Source organism: Lonchura striata, chromosome 10 (assembly GCF_046129695.1).
Source record: "Lonchura striata isolate bLonStr1 chromosome 10, bLonStr1.mat, whole genome shotgun sequence".
Lineage (NCBI taxonomy): Eukaryota > Metazoa > Chordata > Aves > Passeriformes > Estrildidae > Lonchura > Lonchura striata.
Window position 1 is genome coordinate 12,949,440 of NC_134612.1, and position 24,536 is coordinate 12,973,975.

General features: G+C 45.6%; 3 protein-coding genes across 7 annotated transcripts in view; 2 read left to right on the forward strand and 1 right to left on the reverse strand.

Annotated features, from left to right (window-relative positions):
* Positions 1-1,605: 1,605 nt before the first annotated feature.
* On the reverse strand, positions 1,606-9,495 carry PAQR9 (progestin and adipoQ receptor family member 9). Its single transcript, XM_021536929.3, has one exon. The coding sequence runs from the start codon at positions 9,364-9,366 to the stop codon at positions 8,152-8,154; it is 1,215 nt and encodes a 404-aa protein (XP_021392604.1). The 5' UTR covers positions 9,367-9,495; the 3' UTR covers positions 1,606-8,151.
* Positions 9,496-9,540: 45 nt separating this feature from the next.
* Positions 9,541-16,079, forward strand: LOC144246820 (uncharacterized). Its single transcript, XM_077785784.1, has 2 exons — positions 9,541-9,899; positions 14,525-16,079. Exons 1-2 carry the CDS (start codon positions 9,541-9,543, stop codon positions 15,099-15,101), a joined length of 936 nt encoding a protein of 311 aa, XP_077641910.1. The 3' UTR covers positions 15,102-16,079.
* Positions 16,080-16,975: 896 nt separating this feature from the next.
* Positions 16,976-24,536, forward strand: part of U2SURP (U2 snRNP associated SURP domain containing) — a 44,731-nt gene continuing 37,170 nt past the window's right edge. For 4 of the 5 annotated variants that reach the window (XM_077785658.1, XM_077785659.1, XM_021536922.3 and 1 more), the window contains exon 1: positions 17,679-17,783. In XM_077785658.1, coding sequence (XP_077641784.1) covers positions 17,739-17,783 — 45 coding nt within the window. In that variant the 5' untranslated portion in view covers positions 17,679-17,738. Of the gene's footprint in view, positions 17,148-17,678; positions 17,784-24,536 lie in introns of those variants that run through there. The other variant, XM_077785660.1, reaches the window with a different exon arrangement.

Consider the following 24,536-nt stretch of genomic DNA (forward strand, 5'->3'; position numbering starts at 1 on the left):
ATTCCATAGCCCCAGGACTCTGGATGTGGAGAGACCAGCATATAAAGAGGGGGGAAAAAAATCAAGGATTTTTTTTCTTGTACATGTGGCATTGCCCAATTTCTCAGAACAGCAAAGGAGAGTGAGAGAGAATAGACATTTTCTAGCAAAGAGAATATACTATTGAAAAGTATGCTTAACACCAAAAATTAAAGAAAACTATATTTTCATGTTTCATCAGTCAGAAGGGACAGGAAAGGATTAGACCTTGGATGCAGGAGAGACTCAAATTAAAAACTGCTTGCTCTCCAAAAAGATAGTGTGACACGGTTATTTTGCTTCTGTAAAGCACACATCATGTACCCAAAGGCTGTGCTCCCTGGCAAGAGAAGTATTTCTAGCTCCCCACTAACAGAAGCATACTGCCACTCCTGATAAGAAATCTGCCTTGTAGTAGAGCGTTTCTGATGCAGAAAGTTCATCTGCAGTGTCTGCCCCAAAGGCTCTTGTCACTGCAGCCAAGATTTAGCTTTAGCATTAATGCTGATTTGCTCTATGTTTTTACCAGCTTTTAATTTTTAATGTGTTTCATCTCCACTCGCAGATCCCGCTAGCCTTTCATGATCCTATGATGAGAGAATAAAATCTGAAGGTAATTGTTGTGCGTCAGATGTTTCTTTGTTCCTCCTCAGATACAGTCCTGACTTTTAGGATCATTTGTCAGAGAAGTGATGTCATGGTAACAAAATATAGATTGCCTTCAGATTTCCAGTAGATTATTAGAGTAACTATGGATCCACCACAGCTGAAGGCTGAGGCACTGACCTCAATAAATTACCTGTCCTAGCAGCTGTAACTTTTGTTGCTTACCATTCTGCTCAGTGATTTGCCATCTTCACTGGCTTCATCTGTTTGGTGAGGTTTTCCTCCAGCATGTTCATGTCCAGCAGTCAGATCCAGAGTTTACTGATAACATTATGAAAACCCTCAAGTGTTAACAGGAGGATGCAGTCTTGTGAAGCATTTGTTTATTTGCAGGATGTAGTCTCGTGATGCATCTGCTTCTAAGAGGGCAATGGAGGTTTTTGCTGGGGTCATAAAATCCTTGAAGTCATTGCCACATTTCAAATAGGAAGTACAATAGGATATTCAAATAGGATGTCTGTGAATAAGAATCTCAAGAATTTTAGAATTTCGGAAGGAATTCTGCAGACCTCAGCTAGAAGATTCTACAGGTTTCCATTGTGTTCGGTTCTTTTCACAGTTATCAGGGGAGCCTGCAATTATGTTGGGATACATCCTGTCCTGCTGAATTTTGACAGAAAAGGCTTAAGGCAGATACTTTATGTAATTGAAGTTCACTGAATGCTTTTCGGTGCCTGACTTGGACTGAAAACAGTATTTTGCCATCCTACTCTGCCAAATAGGAACCTTTACTTAATGCCAATTAGCCCTCTTCATTTTGCAGTCAATATTTTGCTGATTGTTTACACTGCTGTTGCTACCAATTTCATGATTTTTCAGGGAGCACTGTAGGCTGAACACTAATCTTCTAATACATACTAATATATTAGATCTTAATGTAACAGGGATGTCTATCATTAATTAGTTAGCAGAGAACTAAAATGGCAAAGAAGGCTATTTTATTGCTTTAAAATATAAAAGACAATGAAATGGCAATGATACTTTTGCTAGTATAGTGTTTTCAGAAATACCAACACCCCTATACCCCTTTATATAAGAACTGAGCACTCTTGTACTCATGCTAACATCACCTGTGTTTGAAGAAAACTACATTCAACACATTTCTGATCCTACAGGTGTCACAGTAAATTATACAAAGAAATGAGAAAAACTTTTATAAATTCATTTCTGCGAAAATTAACTCAGAATCAACTTTATTTATAGATCACACCCTTTTTTTTTTGCTAAAAATGCATAGTCATTACATATACAGTAGTCAGCATCCAAAAGTACAAAGAGTAAATTTTCAAACCCTCCCAATAGACCCACACAAAAATCACACTTTTTGTTCATTGCATGCACAGCCCCTTAAATGTGATACCTCCTACTAAAGCGTGCTTGAACCTCTAGCAGACAGAATTGACTTGCTATAAACTGTTTATCTGTACTATTAACCCCCAGCTACAACTACAAATCCTAAGGCATTCCCATGAAGTAGCAAAGCCTTACATCAGAATCCTCCATGTTCTGAGTACAGCCCAGGAAGCAATTGCTCTGAAAGCAGAAATCTGCTGGTGGAGTTTCCTTCCAGGCAATTTTAAGCAAAAGCCTGCTTCCTTTGTCTTGGTCAATAATTTATTACTGAATTCAGTGGAATGAAGCAGCATCTATCTAAGCAAGATGTGAAAATTATTTAACTTAATTCCACACCCAGCTCCAAGACACTATGCGTCTTGAATGGAGGTCTGTGTCTTTCAGTGCATGTGACACTACCATCCTGCATCTTATCTGAGGAGAAGAGAATAAAGTTTCAGCTGTAACTTGGGTGTTGGTTATATAGCTCTGACTCAGAGGTGTCTAACAGAAGCTAGGAATATACTTGTATATAGGGAGAATTTCTAAAGGTACAGGCCTTGACTAACAAATCACTGAAACCCTTTGATGTCGTCTTTTTTCCCCCCTCAGCTACTGCTGCCAGTTAGAAAAGCTCTTAAAAACATGGTCCTCTTCTCAGTGGTGCTTTTTGTTATCAGCCCTTCCAGCTGATGGGCAGAGTGGGTTAGTAGAATGATTATTCATACTTGACAGAGTACATATACTTCTTGACAGAGTACATATATGTGGTCAAAAGATCCCAGTTCAGATTTCACTCAACCATAAGATAAACTCCATGTTGTTGGTTTTGTAGAACAGGAGGGAAAAAGAGAAAGTTGTTTGAGCAATATAATTTTATATTCTCAAATTATTACATTTGTTTTTCTTAAAAGCTTCATTTACTTCAGGTCTTTTTACTCTGGTAAGAAGTTTGACGTAGTTCAAAATTCCCAATGGCAACTGAGACATAATCATAATCTTGCAGACACTGATGGGAAATCCTGCTCCATTGTTTCATAGTAACTGGAACACAATCCATGGCTAAATGAACAAGGAGGCCTCGTGGGTGTTACAATGCCCCTCAGTACAAGTTACCAGTGAGAATTTCTGAAGAAAAGTGTACATAAGTCATGTATGTTTTCTCTTTACTCCTGACCCTTAAGCATTTAGTCAGCCTGTTTAATACTGCCTGGGTCTTGATTGGCCCCCACTTGAGCCAGTGGAAATTTTGCCATCAGCTCCAAAAGAGACGGGATGTGAACATCCTAGGAGTATGGCAATGACAAGGGTTTGTCCCAAGAGTTCACAATCTGGAAACGTTCATGTTCCTCTCCCTGTGAGATGAGGAAAAATACAACATTCTCTCTGCTGGAGTTCAGTAGTATTTCTTAGCACCTGGGAGGGTCTTTGCATTTTTAAGTGCTTTACAAACATTTGCTAGTCTTCAGAGCAACCCTGCGAGGTAGGTAAGGTATATTCTCCCCATCTTACAGATGTGGAAACTGAGACACAAAGGGTCAAATTCAACCCTGGTACAATTCCAGTGTTTCATATGAATTAAAATTCATTCAAAATGAACACAGTTTAAACAATTTGCCCTAGATTACAGAACAGATAGTGGCAAAGCAAGGATAAGAACCCAGGAGTGCCTGACTCCTCAGCTTGTTACTGGCGACTTGGTCATTTTTACTCTCATAGGTAATGAAAAAACAGATTAATCTGGGCAATTACTACAGGTATGACTTGCTTCTGTAAGGCATGTGGATGGTAATCAACTGAGCTTAGTGCAATAATGCTCTATGAATGTGCTGCCTCAGAATTTACTTAAACATGAAGTAAAACTTTCATACTATCATTTTCTGCAGGTGCACTGTTGACAAGAACCTGACACAGTAGCTGGATTCAGCAAATAAATAATAAGCATAACACTTGGACAACTAAGCAGAATTATTATTTTAGCAGAAAAACTGAACATACTTCTACTTTTAACTGCTACATTTCTACAAATGCAGCATGCAGATGAAACCTTTCCCTTTGTTTCCAAACTATAGATTCCAGTCTTGCTAATGAAGCTGCTCAGAGCTTCACAGATATCCTGGATAGTGACATTCAAATGAACACACTGCAGAAAAAATACTATATCACCACAGAACACAGGGTAGTGATTACAGATGAGGTTTATCGATCTTACAGGAAGATGATAAGCTTGAAGCTCACAGGCTACTGAGAAGTGCCCAGAAGCCAGGCTTACTGAATATATGCCAGTGTAGATTGCAGTTCTAGGCACGTGCTGAATGCAAGGAGGGGTTTCTGTGCCACCAACACTCTGGGAAGTGGCCCCAGAAACAGTCACTACACTTCAGCACAGGTGTGTCAGTCTGGAGGTCAGTGCTGGCCAAACACAGACAGACACCCAGTCATTTACAGGCCACCCCCCTGTGCTCCAGTCCCCACCTTGGCTCCCACCCCCATATAGATTCTACTACAAAAGGCCTGAAAAGCCTTTTTGGTTTTAAACATGAGCTGTGGAATCCACAGCGTAGATCTTATGGCAGGTTATAAAAACATTATGACACGTACTTCTGCAAGCATGTTAGTTTTCTAGGATTTCCTTATGCATCTAGTCTGCAGGTTAGAGCTCTTGTCTGAGCTCTGGACATGCTTACACGCGTTCTTCAGCCATGTGCTTTCACACCAGAAAGTTATCCTGCACCCTTACAAGTCACACAAATGCTGACTCACTTCTATGTGAGCAAATTCAAGCACTATAATTATAGATATCTTGTTCCAATTTTAATATTTTTATCTCATCTTAGTTCCGTCCATCAGACACAGCAAATGGAACTATTATCTGCACACATGTCCTTCACTGAATAGACACAGACACTTAGGCACTCAGGTAACATTTCCCTAGATATTCTCCACACTTACTGTACCTCTTTAATTTGTAGTCACATTTTTTTAAATAAAAAACAGACAAACAAAAATCCATGAATTAGAACTCTTAAATTCTAATCACATCTCCCTGTAGCCATTCATTCTGGATTCAGCAGCCTGCTTACAGTGGCTCAGACAGCAGTGCTTGCAACTAGCCTTTACAAATAATTCCATGAGGTGCTCAGGCATGGGCCTAAACAATTCACCAACAGAAACTTCTGAATGAAGCAATATTATTAATATCAGAGCCAGGTACCCAATCTTCAGTGTGACTGGGGCTCACAGGCAACTCTTGTAACAGCAGTAAGATTCCAGTAAAATTGCAGTTGGTTGCAATCCAAACTTCATACTGTTATCTGTCGTTGAGATATATATAGATGACCCTGTGTGGCCTAACTCCAAATATCAAATGTATTTATACAAGTTAGCAACAGCCATTTTTGACATCGCCTCTTGAGATGTCCTTTACATTGTGACTGACAAGCACAAATATAATTCATTATACAGTATGCTTTAAAAGCCTGGTCTTTTACATTTGACTTTCACTGTTTGTTTCTGAGCTGCCTTCTAGTGCTGAGGCTTGATGTCCCCAAGATTTATTTCTTAGTTTTTAATTGCTAGTTGGATGAGCTAGTGGCATCTCCCAGGCAAACCCTTTCTACATAATTAGTTTGGATGAGTCATTGGGCTCTAACTACTATGCCTCTATTATTTTAATTTGAATACAGCCCATCTCAAAGATTTTTGGCCTCTTTTTGCAGTTGTGGAAATTCATAGCATGACATGGTTGCAGGTCTTGATCCACTGGCTTTCTGTTGTGAGTTTTCAAGGGTTTCACAACATTAAAGCACATTTCAAGAAATAACCTTGTTGTGAACCAGCCACCTCTCCCAGTGGTGCAGATGATTTTCTGCTTTGTTGACAGCTGAAGAAAGCAATGCTACGTTTATGACAAAACTTAGTGAAAATAGGTGAAATTTAAAATACTTAATGTAGTTTTCATTTTCTTTTCATGCAGGTTGGCAAATGAAAACTGAACACAGCCACTCACACAGGGCCATGCAGTTTTTTTTATGGCCCAACAGCAGTAACTCAAGAGCCCACAGCTTGGGAACTGCTACTTCAGATAATTATAGTCTATCTCCTTAAAAGACATCTGACCCTTCCAGAAATGACATACCAGCAGAACTGTGGCTGGAAAAGAGTATATATTTTTGTTAGTCCATTTTCATCATTCACAAAGAATCTAAAATATTAAACCCATTATACTTAAAATGGGTTGAGATAAAAGCTAAATTGAGGGGGTTTAATTTTCTTTTAGCTTATGCACTTCAGTTGAGAAATTTTCTTGAAGTTGTTACATTGGTAGAGGGCATATCAGTTATTGGGTCTGTGATGACTCTGACCCATGTTAAAGATTTGACTTTACAATCCCTGGCTACAGTCTTTCTTATATTCCCATTTTAAACAAAGGCCACTTTCTTACAGATTAGGACTGGACTCAAACATTGTCTTGGGATTCAGATGCTATGTCCATGAAAATGGGAGACTCAAGCAGAAATACACTTCTACAATAGGAGCTGAGTAAAACAGCTACTACACTATTACGCAGTCTGATACAAGGATTTGCTAAGGAAGTACCACCCTTCTTTTAACAAAGGGTTACACAAGTAATTTCTCACCTGAACTTCGACTGGTAAGTCCCTTGTGTAACATTATTGCACTTGTTCTGTCAGACGAAAGCAAAATTTATCTGCTTAAAATCTGCACATGGTTTACAAAAATGTATCTAGAGAGTAAACTCAGACTACACTTAGCTCTTCGTTGTTTGAAAAGGATAATATATGGGTTGCTCTGAAAAGATACTACTTTGGAAAACACTTCCTAATTCTTGTCTTTGAGCTCCCCCAAAGCTTCTGAAAGAGGACTTCAACACATCCAGCTGAACCACAACTAATCAGAATAGGAAAAAGTGGGGAATGACAAAAAAGTGCCAGTATCCAGTACTTTGTAGAGCCAGATTTTAGGTGCTGAGCTCAGATTCAGCAGTACTGTATTCTGCAACTAATTTTAGGATAGTAAATATGACAGTGCTCTAATTAAAGAGCAGTAGAAATTAGTTCTATGTAGTTTTTTAAAAGATCCAGAATGAGATCTCATGCATCAGTTACTCTTCACATCCACAGAACTCCCACCGAGCTTGGCAGGGGTTTATAGAAAGTCTGGCATCTGACTTTGACTCGAGAGGACTGGTTTGGGGGTGATTTACCCAGGAAGATAAAGGGGCCCCTTAGCAACTCCCTCAGCACAACAGATGTTCCTGACATGCTGAGGGAAGAGCCATTCCATTATGCAATGTCCTTCTTCCTCTGCCCCCATTCCAAACCAGTTTGACCCCTTTCTGGTTTGATTACTTTACATATCCTTCTATTTTATTTTAGTATCCGAGTGGCTACACCAACTACACACTGGCTAATTAAAGTCGCTCCATTAACTGGTAATTCTGTAATCGTTCACAGCTCTCTCTCCTAAATCTATTGTTCCCTGGCTGAAAAGGCTGCAAGAGCTTAGAAACTATAGATAGCTATCGATTTGCTTGCATTTAAAATCCAGTATGTGGCTGCAAAGGCCTGATACAATATCAGAGAGGAAGATAAATGTCAGTGCATAATCTGCTAGGAAATTTCACATAGGAGTTGATTAAAAGTCTATGAGAAATCATTGCACAAATGTCTTCAGGTGTATACATATATATACACATATATGTAGCTAATAAATATATAGCTAGATATATAAATATATATATATACACAAAGCTAGATTAGACATAATTGTTATGAAATTAGTAAGTGGCATTCACCATTCATGCATTCTTCCTAGTAGCAGAGCTAAATTATTTCAGCTTATACTCTAAGCAGCAACATACCAGTAAGCATTTGCTTGCTTCCCCTGGTAACCTAGTAGTTTAAAGAGCACGAGCAGTTCTGCCATGGTCATTTTCTCCATCGAACCTCCATGAAAGGGACCTGGCTCTTCCACAGGTGGGTTTCTCACAGCTTCTTCAGGACATGGTGGGTCTGGTCTGAGGGCCACCAGTCTGAAGATCATCGGCCCAAGCACCTCCAGGCCAAGGGTCCCTGGCACTGGTGGTCGCTGTCCCGAGGGTCGCCGGCCTGGTCAGTCCTGCTTGCAGAGGTCTGCAACGTTGAGGAACCTCCTGACGACCACAGCGAGGCAGACGGTCAGGAGCAGCATGTACCCCACGGTGCCTAGGTAGGTGGGGGCAGCCAGGGGTGCCTTGAGAAACTCAGCCAGCCCATCCTCCACGTAGTGCACCTGGTCGTAGATGCTGAGGAAGGTGAAGATGTGGAAAAGCTGATGGCTGTGCCCCACGATGTCGAAGAGCCCCGGCTGGATCCGCTCGGGGATTTTGCTGACGTTGAAGAAGGCGGCCACCAGCAGCCAGAAGTAGCGGCGGTAGAAGTAGACGAAGAGCGTGGGGTTGCGAGCGCGGAGGTCGAAGAGGAGGCTCTCCAGCATGATGGGGCAGGCCATGCTGAGCGGCATGGCGAACACGAAGGTGCGCACGGCGAAGGGGTAGGCGCAGCAGGCGGCGCGGCTGCGGCAGCAGGCGGCCGTGCAGCCCACGGCCAGCGCCAGCGCCACGGGCAGCACGAGCACGCGGTAGGCCGCGATGGGCAGGCTGCAGTCCAGCTGCCAGCCCAGCCGCTGCTGCACGTAGCGGCTCATGGCGCCGGCGTCCAGCAGGCTCAGCCCTGGCAGCAGGTAGTAGGAGTAGGCCACGGTGCTGGCGAAGCCGTAGTAGCTGATGGAGGCGTAGTCCAGGTAGAAGAAGGTGGCGCGGAGGCGCGGGGAGAGGCAGCTGAAGAGGTGGGCCGTGCAGCTCATGGCGAAGGTGAGCAGCACCCCCGAGGCGTAGCACCAGAGGGGCAGCAGGGCCGGGTGGTGGAAGGGCACGTCCCCGGCGCCCCGCAGCAGAAGCAGCCGCCCGAAGCGGCTGAGGAACAGCAGCAGTGGGATGAAGTGGGTCCAGAAGTTGAGGGTCTCGTTGGTGGGCTGCAGCACCGAGGCCAGGCACTCCTGTGCCGAGCAGTGCAGCCGCCGGTAGCCCGAGAGGATGAAGCACTCCACGAAGTCCTCGGGCACCTCGTCCCACCGCAGCAGGGCGGCAGGGCGAGGCGGCGGCGGCGCCGCCTCCTTCTTGTCCCCATCGCCCGCCGGCATGCTGCCGCTGCCCCGGCCGGCCCCGGGCCCGCCGCCTCGCCGCCGACCGGGCGAGGCAGAGCCGCTGCGCCCGCAGCCGCCGGCGGAGGATCCGCGGTAGCTCTGCGCCTGTCCGCCCCCGCCGCCGCCCCCGGCAGCATCACTCATTGCAGCACGGGCAGTGGCAGCACCGCCGCGACTCCTCCCGCCCCGCCGCCCGGCATCGCGGTAACTGGAAACCGGCGGCGCATCCAGCGCTCCCGAGGAGCGGGAAGAGACGCCCCCGCCGCCCCGGGTAGGGTTTCCCGGGGTGGGAGGCGCTGGACACCCGAGCCGCCGTTAATGATTGATGCGGCCGCAGCGGGGGGGCGGGTCCGTGGGAGCCCCCGCGGCGCGGCGTGTGGCCGGACCGCAGCCGCGGCGCCCCTTCCCGGGCGCAGGGTCAGCTGGCACCGGCGCTGCTCGGTGCGGGGCCCGCCCGCGGGGCTCTGCTGCTGTGAGGAAGCACAAAGGGGGCACCGGGGCGCCCGCCCAGCCCCGAGCGCGGCTGCGCCCGCGCGTGCGGCAGGAGCCGGGCGGGAGCCCCGGGAAAAGGGAGACGGCCCCGCGGGGCTGGGGGAGCCCGGGGCGCCGCAGACCCGACAGACACCCCTAGACAAGGGACGGGTGGCAGCTGGTGGCGGTCTGTCCTGTGTGCTTCGGTAAGGCCGCTGAGACCTGATTTCTTTGGTGGCATTATCTCATGCGGTGAATGCAAACGTTATTTTAGGCTAAACTTTCCCGGCCAGGCTGCATGGGTGAGCGTCACTGGCACGCACGGCACCCACCTTGTCTGCGCGCTCCGAGCGGGGCGGCTGGGAGGGACACTCGGGAACGGCGGGCAGGAGCTGCTCCGTGTTGATCCTTAGACAAATCCTACACTTATTGTCGTCGCGGTTATGCAAGCAGCACAGTTACATAATCAGAATATAAAAATACGGGGGAAAGCGCTGTAAGGGTGTTACTGTTCCTAAAGGCATCTGAAGGAAATAGAAGGTAAGTCACTTATGCAGGTACAGGTAGGAACCCGACTAAGGGATTGCTCTCTGCTGCTTCAACGTGTTTCCTTTTTGTTTGTTTCAGATGGTCTTCAACATCCACTAGCTCTTGGTTGCCAAAAGTACATTTTACATGTTGATATTCAGATACATGCATGGTCACATGGTATAAACTGAAGTCAAGTGTAATTAAAACATTTTGTTCAAAGATTTTGATTATAAGCGTCTATTTGGTAGTGAATGAGGACAATGTGAAAAATCTTCTGAACAAGGGGGTAATCAGAAATAAGTTTTTTTTTTATATTAGCAGAAAGAAAGTCTTAAAAGTGTGTTACTGAAAGTGATTTTAAATGCATTTTTCATTAAAAAGTAGGGCAGACTGGTGACACTGTTTATAATCTTTATAAAAATTACACAGGAGACCTGCTAAGAAAATAAACATAACTGAACAGTGCTGAGAAGCCAAAATGAAGAGCAAAATATTAAACAAAAGACATTTTTCAGCTAGCAGGCCTAATATGCCCCAATATCCATGTATTTTAGAGGGGGTGCGTGCTGGAGTGCAGGGTCACAGCAAGTGGACACTCCTCCGGGAGTGACTGACAGAGCTCTGCCTGCAGGGAGCCTCAGGAGTGAGCAGGGCCCTGCTCCTCGTGGGTCTGCAGCATGGGATTTAGGGAGAGGAAAGGCTTTTGGGGGTTACTGGAAACTGCTCAGCCTCTGGTAGAGGTCAGGCTTCTCATGGTGCTGTTCTTCACTTGAGAGGCCACAGTGAAGAGGGGACAGGCCAGATGCTGGACTGGGTGCTGCATGCCTGCAGAGGCAGGCGGTGGGGAGGGGGCTGTTTGCTAAAGAACACCTGGCCCTGCCCTGCTCCCAGCACACCACACATGCAGGTGCTCCCAGCAGGGCTGTGGTGATCCTGTGTCTCAGTCCCATTTGGCAGTGAGATTGCCATTTGTGGTGGTCAATGCCACTGCATGCCCTACAGTAGAGGGCCAAAGTGACCGTGATCTTCAGTCTCTCTCATCGAGGTTAGATAAGAAGGGGTGGTTGACTGAATGCAATCAGGTTTTAGACCTGCACTAAAGAAGCTGTTGGAAAGCCACCAGCAGCTGTTGCAACAGATGGTGTCTAGAGAAGGACAGCATCCGCTGCTGATTGGGACCTGCTGGCCTTGCAGCGGCAGCAGGGCTCGTTCGACACGTTCTGACTTTCCTGCAGCCTCCTGACGTTCAGGGATTTGGGAGGCTTTCAGGCCTCGTGCCTCAGGGAACTCCAGGGTATGGCCTGGCTGCCTGGGAGAGATGCCCACTGGGTTTGTGGCCCACTGGGGCAGCCCAGGCTGGGAGGAGCAGGAGGGGCTTGCTTGTGACTCAAGACTGACAGTTCTGCTGGACGCTGGACTGTCTGGCTGTTGGTGGAGGTACACACTCATGCTTTAGCAGCCACATTTATGGAACTCATTGCTAATGATCTAAGTCTTTTGCTTACTTCCAAGGCAGGCTCCTCACAGGGAGAATGATCTCTGAGGACAGCCTGGGCTTTCATAAAGACTACTGCATACATATTACAGTGAGTTGAGTATTCTCCTCCCAAGCCAGCTGTGGGATAGAGTGCAGGGAACCTTACAATTTGAAGCACTTACAACCTCAAAATAGCCTCTTATTCATATGTAGTCCATCAAAGTTAGTATTACATGACTATTATGTGGTAAGCCAGGGAGAATCAGGACATCTGGAGGTCACAGAGAGGAGTCCACGTAATATAGTGCATGAAGAGCCTCTCCATTTCTCTAACCAGAGTTTATATTTAGAAGGGCATATTTAGAAGGGCATGGTCAGAATATACCATGGTTAATCCTACCATGTGTAGAATTTTCTACAGGCTTTATCTCCAAATAACCTTTTAGAAGACTCTTAAAACACTGATGAAGGTACTGCCTAATGAGGTAAGTAATGGAAGCTAATGTTAATCAGTGGTGGATGAAGACTCAAAGGAAAAGATGTGCTGAAATACCAAATGGGAGTTTGTTTCTGCATTATACTTTTGTTTTATTAAATGGTGAAGTCATTTCAGAGGTGTTATTTTGTCTGAAATATCAAAAGCCCTAAAAAATATTCTAAATTACTTCAACCCTACTGAGTGAAATTATGCCTTTCAGTTAGAAAATGAAAAAATAAAAGCTAAATGCATGTTTTGCACTCAAACATACTCAGCACACTAGGGAAGAGGTTGTACATAGCCCTCCTACTATACATAGCTTTTTTTGAATAAAAAAACTAATTTAAAAAAACTTAAAAAGAGAGAAAGTCCTAATGTGAATATGCAGTGATGATGTTTGGAAGATTTAAGATGCTTTTGAAGATAAACCTTTAGCATCACCCAATTCAGCTCACTCTGGCAAATATCACTCTTAGTAGCACCTGCTTGACTTAATCCTCTACCATACAATTCCATCTGTATAATACCTTTTTTCATTTTGTATATTCACTTCTAAGACAGATTTTGATGATTTCTTTCTCAGTGAGAAGTTTTATCCGAGTGAAAACATCTACTGTCTTTGTTTCCTCTGGATTTTTTTCCTGCATGGAAATCTTTTTAGTAACTCTGTTGTGACATCTTCCATGGAACCCCACTAAACAAGAGAGAGGGTAGAATTTGGCTCTATTTAAAAATAATAGCTATTAAAGAAAGGGAAGCTTTAGCTTCATCTAACTTTGCTGTACCTCATGGTTGCAAACATGTGAGGAAATACATCTGAAGAGATAGAAAAATGGTCCTTTTGTTCTGTGTTGTATTTTTTTTTCCCCCTATCCTTTCTTGAGCGTGTATCAATCTCTTGCAAATAATGGTTTGATGGGTAAATTTTTACTGTAGTGATTACAATACTTTGTAATAATTGAGTAGACACTGTGTTTTGGTCTAATACTGAAGCAATTAACTTGCCTTTAGAGATTCTACTCCACTGTCTTTGTAAGACTGGATAAACAGGAAACCTTGCGTCACTTTCTCCTTCTTGACTAAGTAACTAGGATCAATTATACTTTATAAAGATAATAGCTTGATAGATAAAGACAAGTAGGAGTGATACCTATATTTTAAAGCCTCACCTGCAGGAGAGAAAAGGTGTATGTTGTAAAAGGAAATAACATATCATAATAACCATCATAGTTGCACAGCAATGTTCATTTTAATGTCTCAGTGATCAGTTCTAATTTTCTGCCCTCTTTACCTTGAAGTTGAATATCTTCAGGTTTGTATCCTTTATGCTTTAAAAATAAGCAATGGAACCCATCTGAAAAAATACCAAACACAACAAACTGGGTAAAATACTTCACATTTTAAGAAAATTTCTCTGGAAGTTTGGTTGTTGCCTTTTTAGAATTCCTGGTTTTGAATGATCTGAGGTAAAACTTGCCTTTTTTTTGACAGCAGCAAATCTGAGCATAAGTATTGCTGGGAAATTGGTTTCACTGTGATAAAGAATAATGTATTGGGTGGGTGTATATTTCATGTTTTCCATGGCCAAAATCCACTACTGTCCCAGATTCCAGGGGCTCGTGGTAAGAGCAAAGTACAGCTTGTCCTTTGCAAGGGTTGCAGAACTGAACCCTCACTTATAAAGTACATAACTAAGAAATTGTTTTGTTTGTGTGTGCAGAGTGGGAGTGTTTTGCAGAGCACAAATTGCTACTCACTGTTAGTAACCCGACAGGATAGGGACTCTCAGTATGGCGAAGGAATGACTGGCATTGCACTCATCTTGAACTTCCATGCTTTCAAAACATGGATGTGCACATCTGGATTCTAGCCACGTAGGTTAATTCTCTCTGACAAGAGGTTGTAGGAGAACTTTTGAAATTAAGCCTTCATTTGATACTTGCACTAATGCCTGCAAACTACACTGCAAATGACCGACCCTTCTCAGGCAGACAGCGCAAGTCAGATGTTGCCCCTGTGACTGGTTTGCGTAATGCGCCTCATTGCTTGAGGAATCCCAGGGGGAGAAAGAACCCAGGTTCCCTGATAAAACGCGTCCCAGGAGAGAGCAGTGGGGTCCTGGAAGGGAGAGCAGCTGCTGAATGGCAGGAGCAGAGCAGGAGTCACAGCTTAGGGAAGGTAAAGCACCAGCACTGAGAGATGGAGTAACACGGAGATGGCTCCTGCCGGGGGACAGAGAGCAGACAGAGCAGTGGCAGCAAGTCCAGACTTGCTGAGAGACAAATTGCCCTCTCCCAGACAGCCCCTCTAGCTCTTTTTCGTTATTCCGGTGGTCCCTGCTAAAGCATCTCACGGAGCCCAGGCTGTCTGTGCCCCAGCTGTGCCGCCCGCCTCGGCTCCCGGCTCTCGGCTCTCGTCTCCCGGCTCTCGTCTCCCGGCTCCCGGCTCCCGGCTCTCGGCTCCCGGCTCCCGGCTCCCGGCTCCCGTCTCCCGGCTCCCGGCTCTCGGCTCCCGGCTCTCGGCTCCCGGCTCCCGGCTCCCGGCTCCCGTCTCCCGGCTCCCGGCTCCCGGCTCTCGGCTCCCGGCTCCCGGCTCCCGGCTCTCGGCTCCCGGCTCCCGTCTCCCGGCTCTCGTCTCCCGGCTCTCGTCTCTCGGCTCCCGGCTCCCGGCTCCCGGCTCCCGGCTCTCGGCTCCCGGCTCTCGGCTCCCGGCTCTCGTCTCCCGGCTCTCGTCTCTCGGCTCCCGGCTCCCGGCTCCCGGCTCCCGGCTCTCGGCTCTCGGCTCTCGGCTCCCGGCTCGGCGCTGCGCTCCCAGCGCTCCCTGGCAACCCGCGAGTGCACGGGGGAGCTGCAGCTGCCGATTCTGAGAATCCTCGCTGGCGGTTTTCAGTCTCTGGGTGGGAGGAGGTGGAGGGCGGAATAAGGGAAGAAGCTGGAAGACTGCTGCTGGAAGAGTGCTGCCTGAGCACTGGGGAACACACACACAGCCGGCGGCTTTAGTGATCCGTGAGCCCCTTTGTGAAACTACACAGGAAAGTGTGAAACTACAGAGTAACAAACCCGTACACCCAGCAGCTACACTCCTGTCCTACTCACAATCTGCCTGCCTCATGTCCTCGAACGTGCTTCCTTTGCCACAGGGTAGGGAACTTCCACAGCACCCTAAATCCTTCCATTCCCTCACACCCACATTTGCTGAATTGCAGCAGTTCTGTGCCCTGGTCTGGAGTGAGAGCAGTAGAGAGCTTTCATCTGAAAGTTGGGGAAAAAAGCAGCCAGAAAGACAAGTGTAACACATTGCAGCATGTGGTTTACTTAATGTAGTTTAGTGTTAATTATTTATGATAATTCATGATTTTCCAAAGTATATTGCCTAATGATACTTGTCCTTGTAACAACAGTTAATAAACAATTCCCAGGTCTGCAGGCAACCAGACCTACATTATAATGAAAAATGCCTACAATTTGCTTTTAAATATTGTTGTTATTATTAGCCTACTCTTTCCAGCATTAATTCTCCATGGATTTATGAATTTCACTGTTTTCTTTCCTTCCCACTCCCCTTCCTGCCCTTGCTCTCCCATTAAGCTCAAAACAGTGACATGTGCTCATTCACTAACTGTACACAAGTGCTACTGTACTATCGCAATGTGTTATAAATAGCACAGATTGGGGAGTACAGTTCATTCTGAAAACTTATCTTTAGAGATGACCTTTCAAACTCTAACTATTTCTTTCCTGTTTTTCACAGCATGCTCTGGATTGTGATGCTCTTAATTTGGTGCAGTTTGTTAATTACAAAAGAGCATAGAAGCTAAGAAGTAACCAGAGGATTTGAACAATGAAGTGGATAATTAAAATGGATTAATGAGGTGGATAAAATAAAGGGATTGAGGCCAAATGGAGCATAAATTTTCTAAACATGATTGGCCCCAAAACTCTTATCATCCAAAGGCACATTCCTCTTTCCAGCTAGATGTCTGTTTCTTATTCAGAAGTGTCAGTCATCTTTCATGCCAGGTTTATTAATATGGTGCCAGGAGAGTTGAGCATCATCTAGTGTCTACTCCTGTGGCCCGAAGTTACCCAGCTGCTTTGCTTTCAACGCATTGCTGCACCTGTTTGCACTAACATGTCCAAAACCATCCCAAAAGCAGGTCACAGATTATACTAATCCTGTGTCTCTGCGAGGCAGTGAAATAGTTTCAAGTAAACATGGAGAAAGATGGGAGAAGAGAATGGCTTGGCATGGATTCTGAAGCAGTAAATCCTGCCTAATCCCTCCGTAATGCTCCTTGACCAATGCCATTCATGTGCAAGGACTCCTCTAGGGGAACGTTTGGGGCTCAAAATATCCTAAAAAGACTGGTGGAGCTGTGCCTGTCAATGCGTGCGTTTTATTTCCCGCTCCTTCCTTGCTTGCAAGCCGCAGCGATTCCCGCTCAGAGGTACCACGAGGCCGTGCAGGCTCCTGCAGGCGGCGGGGCTGCGCCGGGGGCACGGCGTCCCCGGGGCCCGCGGGAGCTCCCGCTGCCCGTGCTGCTGCGGCGGGCGGGGCCGGCTGCAGCACCGGAGGAACGCAGCACCGCCCGGCCCGCTGCGGCCCGTGCCTCAGGGACGGCGGGGCTGTTTTGTATTCTGCCATTTTGGTGCGGCTGCGGGCGCAGTCTCCTTGCGCGGCGCGGGCCGCGCCTGCCCCCTGGCGGCGCCTGCGGCAGGAGCTGCTGCTGGCGCTCCCGGCTGCCCGCGCCCCCGCCTCGAGGGACGCTGCCCCGCCGCTCTCCGGGCCGCCCCCGGCCTCGCTGCCGCCGTGCCGTGCCCGGCCGGACCCGCCCGCCCGCTGCCGGTGACACGCGGGGGCGGCTGCCATGGAGGTGCCCGCAGCTGAGCCGGCACCCTGACACGGCGAGCCGCTGCTCCGCCCACACCACACCATGTCCCCGCACACTTGGACGCACACCTGCCGCCGGTGAGGTTTCCTGAGAGCTTTGCTCTCCCCTATAAACTTCCAGCCCTCTGCAGTTGCCTCTGCCCTCTTTAACCTCTCCTTTTACTTTTTCCCCCTCCCTTCTGGACCCTTAATTCTGCGCTGTCCCGGGTGGTTGCTAGCCCAGGCCCTGCTCCCTCCTGCCGCTCACAGGGCGCTGCGTGTCGGCAGGTGCTGGATTAAAGCTTTCATTAATTTCTCTGTATCTCCTTGTCTTTTCTTAAGTATTATCTCAGCCCCTGCATATTCCACTCTGAAAATCCATGAAAGCACGGGGATTCGAGACTCATGATAAATGTGACGGCTGGTTATAATCCCCCGTTAGACAGCCTTCAATACAGTTGGCATTGTAGTGCGATATCAAACCCAGTAAGGAAGGATTTACTGTGTTAGCCTTTTCAGTATTGAAGGGGTTTTCTCAACGAGCTGTTCCGAGCGCCGTCCGCTCCATTCCTGCTCTGCCTGCGCCTGCCATCGGCGGCTCGGCCATCGGCTTCGCGCCCTCCGCTCGCGGGCTCGGTGGGATCGGCGCTCGCTCGGCCGCCGCCAGGGCTGGGCGAGGGGAGAGGCAAGATGGCGGACAAGGCGCCCGGCGGCTCGCAGAAACCCGCCGGGAAGGTGAGGCCGCTGCGCCCGGGACACGGCCCGCGCCCGCTCCGTTCCGCTCGGGGGGCGCGGCCCGCGGCCCGCTCCGTTCGGCGCGGGAGGCACGGCCCGTGGCCCGCTCCGTTGCGCTCGGGGAGCACGGCCCGCGGCCCACTGCCGCGGCGGCGGGGCCCGGTAGCGGCAGGGCGGCGAGGCGCGGGCGGCGCGGCCTGCTCTGTCCTGGTTCTCCCCTTCTCCCTCTCCCCTGCTCCCTCTCCCCTGCTCTCTCTCCCCTGCTCCCTCCTGCTTTCTCCCGCTCTGAGCCCGGGGTGACCGCGGGTCCCGGGAAGGCGCCCGGGGGTTCCGGGGCTCCCGCGGGGCACGCCCGCTCCTCGAGACTGCCCCGGGCACGTGTCTGTCCCCGCGGCGTCCCCGCTGCGCCGGCCCGCGCGTCCCGCGCCGGGCTGCGGGCAGTTCCGAGTGCCCGGGCCCCGGCCGTGCCACCGGCGCGTGTCAGTTCGTTGTCCTCCCCACGGCGTGGGCTGAAGGCCGCGCAGGGTTAGTTTGCAGCTCGCGAGGGTGACGGAAAACGGCGAATTGAGATGGAGTGGCTTCTTTAGAAGTGCTGTGAAATTACAAGTTTCGTGGAATTGCTGTGGCGTTCCCCCCGCTCTTTTCACTCTACTGTCTGTACTTGCTGTAGTTCTGCTGGGTGCTTTTCCAGCCCAGGAGTGCAGGCAGTGCAGCAGTTCTGGAAACTTGGCCCAGAGCTGTGCTCTGAACCCAGCGGTCACAGCCCAGAGCTGCCTGCGCTCGGGGCATCGTTCCTGCTGGGAGGGTAGAGGGCAAGATATTTTGGGGGCTGCACTGGCTGCTGGTGGTTTGAGGATTACTCCCTTTCATTCACTTTCGTTTCAGGTTTTAGGTCAGAACTATGTAAGTCCTCCAGGTTTTGGTGTGTGAGTATGTAAGTCATTCAAAGAGGAAGATGTGTTATGGCTCAGGAATTTTACCATTCTATAAATGAATAATTTTTATCCATCTTTTTATTAAGCAAAACCAGGATTAGTTAATTTTTTAAAACTTTATTTTGCTGCTAAGAAACTGTAGTAATTAATGGAGTTGGTAATGAAGTGTAGTTACTTAAAGTCTGTGCATGTTTGCTCAGTTGTTATTAGAGTAGGACAGTTTTATTTTTGTTTCCCTTTTATGGTCTATTCCAAATATTGCCAAGAAACGGGTTTTTTTCCCTTGCTTTTGGCTTGGAATGGCAAATAAAAGCTGGACAGAAAACTTCAGTAGTAAAATAGGTCTTAATTTTTGGGCAGTGGCTTTCAGGGAGTAGGACATTTTGGGATTTCAAGTATAATCAGAAATAGCATACTTAATTATTGATTAATGCAGCTGATAACATGGTACAGAAAACCAACCCAGTTTTGATTCCTTTCTTTTTGCAGTTATGTTATAGGCTATTTTTGTTTTGCCATTTGCTATTTCTGTACTGATGGTAGTCTTTTTTTTTTTTTTTTCTTCAATATACAGTAATAATTAATTTATAGGAATTATTTTCTGTCCTAGATGTCAGTTCTGCAGAGGTATGTTCAGGCAGTTAACTCTTCCATCCCGTGGAAGTCAGTAGGACACCTAGGGAGTATAAGGTCAGACTGTGCTCATCTGTCAGGGGCTGCTGCGGATGTCCTGTACCTGCACTGCCACCTTTGTGCACTTCCCCCTCACCCCTCCATCCCTGCAGACATCCATGTTCCACTTCACATTCTAGATCTGGCTTGTCAGTATTATTTTATGTGCCACAGAAAATAGGGATAGTACCTACTTGGATCCATGAGAACGTTGAATTTTATCATTTTGTTTTATTTTATTTCAGAATTATATTTCACTTTTTGACATTTTCTGTTGAAAATTGAAATAAAACAAGACATGCCTATCTCTTGGGATTTATTTCTCAAAAAGTAAATCTTGGGGGCTGAACAGTGTCTGTTCCCTTTGGTACCTTTGTTTTATTATTCCATAAATGCTTGTGATATACATTGAGATACTTTTCAGATATCTGCAGAAAGAAATGGTATTTAAATTAGTAATATTATTTTTGTTATAATTAGTTTATTCACACAGCTATTAAAATGTGTATTTTTAGTTGAACCTGTATGAAAATGTTTATGGTTTAACAATTGAGCAAATAACCATTTTGCTAGATTTTATGAAGTAATTATTTTTCAGATATTTTGATTATTTTTAATAATTTTAGGATTCATTTACTTACATAATTAAAAGTGAAACTGTAGGCTTCTTTTACAAGTTATGTTTGTTTTGCAAATACAATTATTTATGTATCTCACAGACACATTGGATATGTTTCAGTGGAAATTGCAATTCAGTGCCTTTGCTGGCTTCTACATACCTGGAAAGACACAGTGACCTTTTATTTTCTGTGCTCTGTGAGGAACTGTGACCTAGTGCCTGAAATAAAATGCTTTCTCCCCTTCAGAATGGGTGGTGTTTGTTCTTCAGTTGTCTTGTCCAAGTACTGAATTTGACCCAGTTATTTTGATTATATACATATATATATTTTCAGGCGGGCATTATTTGTGTGATTCACTGATTGGAAAGCGTTGCTGGAGGTGGTACAGGAGCCCCCAGTGCCTGCATTGCTGCGGTGGCAGCTGCTTTGTGTGATACTTGCAGCTGCTAAATAACTTTGAGAGTCTCCCATGTTAATTGTGTTGCAAAGGCATTAACTATTGCTTTGGCACTTTGAGATTAGAATAGCAAGATTTGTGCTTGAGATTTCCAGAAATCTACATAGCAAAGGAGGATAATTAAAGAATAGAAAATAGACATTGCCAGAGACTGCAGAGGACATTGGTGAAGGACGTGATTCTGAAATGACAGATGCAGATGTTCAGTTATCATCTTTATGTAATGAAATGTTAGCTGCTCAGTGACCCTTCCATTTTGTTACTGTATCTTCTGAGAATAGTGACTGTCTGGCATGGCCACTGCTCTTACATAGACTGCTGTTCAAATCAGGTACCATATGCAGAAGAAATACTCCACTTGCACCAAGCTGTACTTTTCCCTTTTTCATCCCAAAAGCTGTACCTGTTATCTGAGTTCAAGGTTCTAGTGGAATACCATTCTGTACAAATACTTCTGGAGAAGGCCACTGTCCATTTGCTATTGTGTCTGCAAGTTATGATTATTCAGATAGGGACTAATTTTAATTGCATTATTTCAGTAACTGTAAAGAATAAATACATTAGCTATAAAATAATTTGCATGTGTTTTCAAGAACTGATTTCTTAGAGAGAAGGGAAGAATAAAAAATATAAGGCAACCTGGAAACTTTCTTTAGCTGAATTTTGACATCTTAATTTATTATGTGTTTCCATTTGTTTTTCCTTGCTGTTAGGGCTGACACAAGGAGTCCCAGCTTTAGCTACTTCTTCCCTACCAAACATTGTCCTCTTTGGTTGATTTGGCATGATTTGGGTAGCAGGCTGCTGCTATGAACTGGGAAATGGTTTGCCTGAACCTCCCCATCCCCTTTGTGAGTGATCAGCTAGACCAGGAACAGCGCTGTAGTTCAGTGTGACCAGTATGGGGGCAGGATCAATGGAAGGTGTTGAAACAGGGCAGGAGTGGCTTTCATCAGAGTTTCTTTTAAACATTTCACCCTGAAGCTATTGGTTCTTTCAAGGACAGGGCTTTCATTTATGTTGTAGCAATTACAGTTGTAAAAATACCATTCAGCATTTAGAGGACTACAGATTGTCTCCTGGGTAGTTGGCAGCTTTTGTTGCTCTTTGTTTCACTAAATGCATCAGTATTAATTAAAAAATTATTGTATACAGCATATTTTAAATACTTGTGAAATAACACAGTCATGCCAGGTTTACTGAGAGATTTTTAAGTCTGGAGAAACCACAAAGAGCTGGATTTGTGGCTATGTGAACTGTGGGCAGGAAGGAAGATTTCAAAGAGCTGTTCTCTTTGTTGTCCTTGGAAGCCTCCATGAAGCTGGAAGAAAATGTAAAGATCAGAATCTCAGAGATGCTTCTGCTTTGGCGTTTTCATCTCATTTTTACAGTCCCTTGAAGTTTTTGGTTTTTCTCTTGGAAGTTGAGTGAAGTTGGCTGGATTCAGCAGTGAAGCTTTGGGTGATCTGACCTCCAGGACTGGGATTTGACAGGGCTGTATCTTACTGCAGGAGCAATGCAGGCTGCTGAAATGACTCTTCAGCTGTGCTGGCAAGTGTCTTGAGAAATGTGCAGTGTGAAAGTGATGGAAAAAGTGATCCAGCTGTAAAATATCTGGTTGAGGAAAAAAAAAATAGTTTTCATGCAGAGATGCAATGAATTTGGGTTAAGACGGCATTTGTCAATTGTCTATGCTGGCAGTGACTGAAAGTTGGATTCACAGCATTTTTTCTGTTGGCATTTTGAACATGAGGGAGCTGTCCTCACATCTCATCATGTGTAAGGCAGAGCTTCATGTGTCTTTCTTTCTGCAGCTAAGTTCAGTTGAGCTACTTAATGTGATGAGAACAGAAAAAATAATCCTGCTCTAGATTTCAGCACAGGTGGGCAACATCTTCTAAAATGTTTCCCTCTGTTAGAAAGATACTGATTCCGCTGAGTCAGTGCAGCTGGTCTGACTCTTAAGGAAACAAAATGGCCCCTTTTGTCAAGGCAGTAGTACAGATGGATGCAAAGTGCAGTGTTGGGAGAATTTGTGATTTTTTAAAATAACTGCTATTTAGAAACTGGGAGATAGCAATGTGTAATTTTGCCAAGAACGTTTTCATCTTGTGCTTTGTCAGAACAGTTGCTTGATTGGTCAGGAGCAGTATCAAAGGTAGAACTAAATTTATATATAGGAAAGAGAAGACCTTAAAAATAAGATTGTTGAAGAAGGAAGATTAACGTGGCTCTCCAAAGCTGCTAGTTATTGTGGGATACAGTTGGTCTGAAAGCTAAAATTGCTTTTAGAAGTTTCCTGAGTGCACCTTAGTAGAAATTCCGCTGCTCAGCTAATGTTCAGAGCAGCTCCATAGTGCCATGGTCCCTGTTGGTGGGTTGGGGAGTGCCATGGGACTCCCACGGAATCTCTGTGTGCTACCACGGACTGCAACCTTTCTGAGCAGTATCATCTGCTTGCTGCTAGAGAAGCACAGTTAGTGTCTTGCTTTTTTTTATGTTCTTCAGGATAATCTGTCACTGTACTGAGCATTCACAGGATAATCTGTCACTGTACTGAGCATTCACTGTTTGTAATTCTGTGTAATGCTTTGTTTTTGTCTTCCCTATAAGCAGCTTCAGCACCACCCCTTTTGGGAGGTGTTGCTATCTAAAACTTCCATAAATGAAACAGTTGTGGAGAATGAGGAAGTGGCCATTGCCTTCTGCTGCTGCCAGACAAGCTCCTTTCCTGGAGCAGTGCTCGATCTGTGTCAGTACGCCAGGCAGACAGCACTCTATCACTCCCCCTTGGAGACTGATTTCTTTAACTGCAGGTTTCCACTTGTTTGTTGGAAGGCTGGAATTGCAGCTGCTGTGTTGGCTGCCGCAGGGTGGCAGCTGGCAGCAGGAAGAATGCTGTTTCCATGCTCTGGAATTCTTTTGCACAGTGTACATCTTTTGTCTGTGTGATCTTGGGCTACACATTCATCAGGTTTTGAGGGGAGGACAACTTTTCTTAGGCTACATTTGTGCAGTATGGAGACCTGTGTATAACAGATTCCTTATCTGTGCCACAAGCAGTTTGGATTCACAAAAAATCCAGGACCAAGTACACAGGAGGAGAAGTTTGAAGGAAGTGGCATTAGTAAGAAATGCTTGAGATATTTGCTTTCATGTGTATTATAATGAACTGCTACTGCTGCCTGTGAACTCAGCTTGTTATTGGCTTCTGTGCAAAGATGTGCTTGTGAATCTTGTACAGTGCTGCAAGGAAGGGGATTTGAGAGGTCTTTGAGAGTAAAACATGATTTCCCCCCCGCCATTTTTCCCCTGCCCCATTTATCTTAAAAAACCTCCAAACCTCTTCATAGAAGCCTTTTGCTTCTGCCTTGAAAGGGCTATACCTGTGTGTTGCACTCTACCTTTGTGCACTTAATTCTGATTTCTGTTGAAGACCATTTTTTTCTAAATTGATTTTACTGTATAACATAGGAATGCACGTGTTGGAAGAAAAACATCTCTGTCTTAGCTGATGAAAATGCAGGATGCACAATAAAAACAAGGCCTAGTAAATGATCTTTTAGAGTAGTATGTAGTGGTGTTGGTTTTGAAAGACTGGAAATGAGCAACATATATTACTATTTCTGGTATAAACTATAAACCCTGATAATAAGGAGAAAGGCTAATGTTCTGTAACTCATGAACAGATTTCAGCTAATGCAAATGTATTTGACTTAAATTTCAATTAAAGTATGAATTGTGCATCAGGCAATAATATCTTAATAGTAGATCTTATGTCAGGCTTTCTGGAATTTGGGGGGCATTAGGTAATTTAAATGTGTGTTCTCCATTGCTTAAAGCTCATTTAAGACCTGATTTTGTATATATGCTGGTTTAGGTGTTAAAGTTCAGTTAGGTTTAAAGTAATAACATCAATTAGTACCTGGTCACAAATTGCAGTTTTTGAGGTGGCCGGGTTCCATCTGTGCACAATATGGTCAAAGCAGTTTTGGAAATTATCTTCTAGGAAGCCAATTGTAATCAAGCACTTTATGTAATCTTTAACAGCCTTTAATGACAACTCTTG

Coding starts and splice junctions, on each gene's coding strand:
- PAQR9 (XM_021536929.3), bottom strand. CDS start 9,366: ATGAGTGATGCTGCCGGGGGCGGCGGCGGGGGCGGACAGGCGCAGAGC.
- LOC144246820 (XM_077785784.1), top strand. CDS start 9,541: ATGATTGATGCGGCCGCAGCGGGGGGGCGGGTCCGTGGGAGCCCCCGC. Junction 9,900..14,524: donor GGTCTGTCCTGTGTGCTTCG/GTAAGGCCGCTG, acceptor TCCCTGCTAAAG/CATCTCACGGAGCCCAGGCT.